Raw genomic sequence first — 3,748 nt, forward strand, 5'->3', positions numbered from 1 at the left:
AACATTAATTGTATTGTCAGTGAGCAAAGAGAAACAGGCTCCTCAGTGACCAAAAGCCCTTATTGTTTTACTGATGTTCATTTATATTTTTTATACTGTGGTGTTGGGAAGGCAGAGAGAGACCTGGTGGGATGCCCCACAATGCCTGGGTCAGTGTGTTCATGGTTCAGAGAGTCTTTTGTGGGGTTAGTTAGAGTGTGTGTTGCACCTGTCACAGTGTGTGGAATAAAAAGAGAAAAGACAAGCTCTGGTCTCCTGACCCTTCTCACCAACAAGCACCACAATACTTTGATAGCAGGTCTATTTATCATTTAATTAACTTAGAATTGCTAATTTAACATACATGCAGGAACAGCACCACAAATACCGCCTTTAACATACTATTTGGGTGGTGCTAATTGCACCATTTACATAAACCAACGTAGCCATAAATAAAACATTGATAATAAATCCATAAATAATCATTTTTGAGGCGTGGAAATGTGTATACAGATACAACAGATTTTCTTTCTGGAATATTGTTCAGATCATTATCAGACAACAACATCACAAAGGAGGTAAAACAACCAATGAAAGTGATTTTGAAGTGGTTGCATATATCAAACCTTCAATCTGAACTTAGAGCTTTGACAGAACAATGATATAATTCTACCTCGAATCTTATTCAGAATCAGTCCATAAACAATAGGATTGAGTATAGGTGGGATCAGGAGAAACTGTATGCCCATGAAGTTCTTTACACTCTGTGGCACAGATGCTGATCCATACCTCAAGTACATGACATCAAAGAGCAAAGCAGCTGTGACATTCAACAAACACAATAAATGTGGCACACATGTCTGTGTGAACTTTCTCCTGCCCTCTCTGGATTTTGAAGCTGATTTTACCACCTGCACATATGAACCTAATATGTAGAGGAAATGCCCTAAATAGAAGCAAATAAGAAACAATCCATAAATGTCATTAACTCTGGTTGAACCACAAGCTAGTTTAACAACTGCCCAGTTCTCACAGTAGAGTTTCTCTATGTGTGAGCCACATAATTTCAGTGTAGATGTCAAAGTTACAACTATAAGATCACAGCACAATGGTACAAGCCAGGACAAAGCAACTAACACAGCAGTCCTTCTCACTGACATTACAGAGTGATACTCCAGTGGTCGACATACGGCCACATATCTGTCATAAGCCATTAGAGCTAAAACAGAGTAGTCAACATATACATAGGAGTAAATAACAAATATTTGTAAAAGACATCCAACATATGATATTACATGAACATCAGACAGAAGATCAAAAGCAAATTTAGGAAAAAAGCCTGCAGTCCCATAAAGTTCATTAATAAACAGGTTACACAAACAGATGTACATAGGTTCATGGAGGTTCTTATCCAGGATAATGGTTAACATGAGAGACACATTTACAACCAGAATGACACAGTAACTTAATACAGTGAGAGTGAAAAGTGTGACTTTGTAGTTGACTGTTGCATTGAAGCCAGACAGTGAAAATACAACTATACTAGATGTATTGCTCATTTTTTAACAATTCTCCAAAATATATCTGTCAACGTGATAAACAGTATTTAGAAGTCAAAGTGCAATGCATCGAAAAAGTTCATTATCAGTGTGTGTCTATTTGCCTGAGTGTTCTGTTCAGCTGAGCTGACTATAAAGAAGACTCTCTCCTTAAATGCAGGTGTGATAAAGAGTTTCATTTCTGACGTCATGTCTGAACGGGCCTCTGTTCTGCTATTGTACTCAGTCCAGTGGCTTATTGAGGAATTGTTTTACATCCACCTTTCCACAACATCTGTTATTTGGGTTTATTGTCAGTATTATTAAGTCAAACTGGGATAAACTACTGCACTTGCATGTGTAAATTGAAATATTTGTGATATTAGGTTTAGGCCTAACAATCTGTCATCATAAAAAAAAAAACTTCCTCCTCAAAACCTGGTTTCGTCCATGTCCAAAATATTCACTACCTTGTAACACTGTCTTACAATGGGTTCTTTTCAACGTTCAGTTGAAAAGTAAACTCATGAACACAAACACAGAGCAGGTGGGTTGACCTCTGGTCACAAGGTTAGCTGTTTGATTACTTGTCTCTACAGTTCACTTGACAAAGTGTCCTTCAGCAGGGCGCTCAACCCCAAGCTGCTCCTGGTGGCCAGGCCAGCGCCTGCACTGCAGCTCCACCACTATTGGTGTGTCAGTGTCAAGCGCTTTGTCCAGGTAAGGCAGAAAAGTGCCATATAAGTGCAATTATTTTACCATATAAGTGTATGTTTAAACTAGGGGTGCAAGTTTAGTGTGTTAATGCATATGATTAATCTAGAAATTTTAACATGTTATTCTTTTTTATGCAAATTAATCATATCAACAAGTTTGACCCCAACTTCTTCCTGTAATCACAGCGTGACTGGATACCTGGGTGTGTGTGATAATATGATGGAGGAGACATCTCCTGTGTGCTGAACTGTAAGTTTCATTATAAAAACCTTCTAGATGAAAGTTTGGATGAAACTAAAATTGTGTGCACATATTGCAGCGATGAACTGTCCTTACACTGAAGCATGATAAGTTTGAAGTACCATGAAGTTTGAAATGAGGCAACAGCACTAACCACTGTGCTGCTATTAATTTAAAGAACCCATGGTTTCCTTTTCCATGTTTGCTGAATTATTCAGTGAATTATCATTTTAAAGCTCAAAAATGAGGTGTATGTATGTTCTAGAACTTCTTTGAGAAGGAACTCAGTTTATACACGTCTCATTGTCGGGAGTACATACAGGCAGGAGCCATACACACTTCCGAGTCACATTATGAGTTGCTGTAATGAAACTCACACAATTGGGATGAGCCTGTGATTTCAGTTTTTCATTTTGATTTTCAGTTATTTTAAATTCGGCCCTACATGGGTTGATGATTTTGGCTTCCACTGATCATCATTATGTAATTTTGTTTTGAACAAATTATACAATGTACATTAGTGAAGGTTTCCAACTTGAATAATTCGTTCAGTAAGATCTGATGTGTGATTTAGTGTTCCCTTAATTCTTTTGAAGCAGTTTTTGGTGACTTGACACATAAACAAAACCTAGAAAACATTTCAAATGTTGTCCTAGCCAAACTTTTAAAAAACTCAAACATTTCAACTGATGCAGCCAAACTACCTCTGCTCTTATTTGTTCTGAATCACATTCCACCATGTTAATAATCACTTCAACAAACCAGTCAGACTTCTATAACCTCATGTTAACTTGCTTATGCAAATGTGGTACACCTAAAATGTGTTACCACATTGTTTTTATCCATCCATCCATTTTCCTCCGCTTCTCTGGAACCGGGTCACAGGGGCAGCAGTCTAAGCAAAGATGCCCAGACTTCCCTCTCTCTAGACACTTCCTCCAGCTCCTCCGGGGGAATGCCAAGGCGTTCCCAGGCCAGCCAAGAGACGTAGTCCCTCCAGCATGTCCTGGGTCTTCCCCGGGGCCCGCTCCCAGTGGGACATGCCCGGAACACCTCCCTAGGAAGGCGTCCAGATGCCCGAGCCACCTCAGCTGGCTCCTCTCGATGTGGAGGAGCAGCGGTTCTACTCTGAGCTCCTCCCAGGTGACCAAGCTCCTCACCCTATCTCTAAGGGTGCGCCCAGCCACCCTGCGGAGAAAGCTCATTTCGGCCACCTGTATCAGGGATCTTGCCCTTTCGGTCATGACCCAAAGTTCATGACCATAGGTGAGAGT

The 3,748-nt window shown here is 39.9% G+C and overlaps 1 protein-coding gene across 1 annotated transcript; it reads right to left on the reverse strand.

Annotated features, from left to right (window-relative positions):
- Positions 1-605: 605 nt before the first annotated feature.
- Positions 606-1,538, reverse strand: LOC109953497 (olfactory receptor 10H1-like; the record flags this gene model as incomplete). The annotated part of the gene is made up of 1 exon (XM_020588981.1): positions 606-1,538. A coding segment is annotated over exon 1 (933 nt), but the record flags the coding sequence as incomplete, so codon positions are not given.
- Between the last annotated feature and the right edge of the window lie 2,210 nt (positions 1,539-3,748).

Source organism: Monopterus albus, unplaced genomic scaffold (assembly GCF_001952655.1).
Source record: "Monopterus albus unplaced genomic scaffold, M_albus_1.0 scaffold705.1, whole genome shotgun sequence".
Lineage (NCBI taxonomy): Eukaryota > Metazoa > Chordata > Actinopteri > Synbranchiformes > Synbranchidae > Monopterus > Monopterus albus.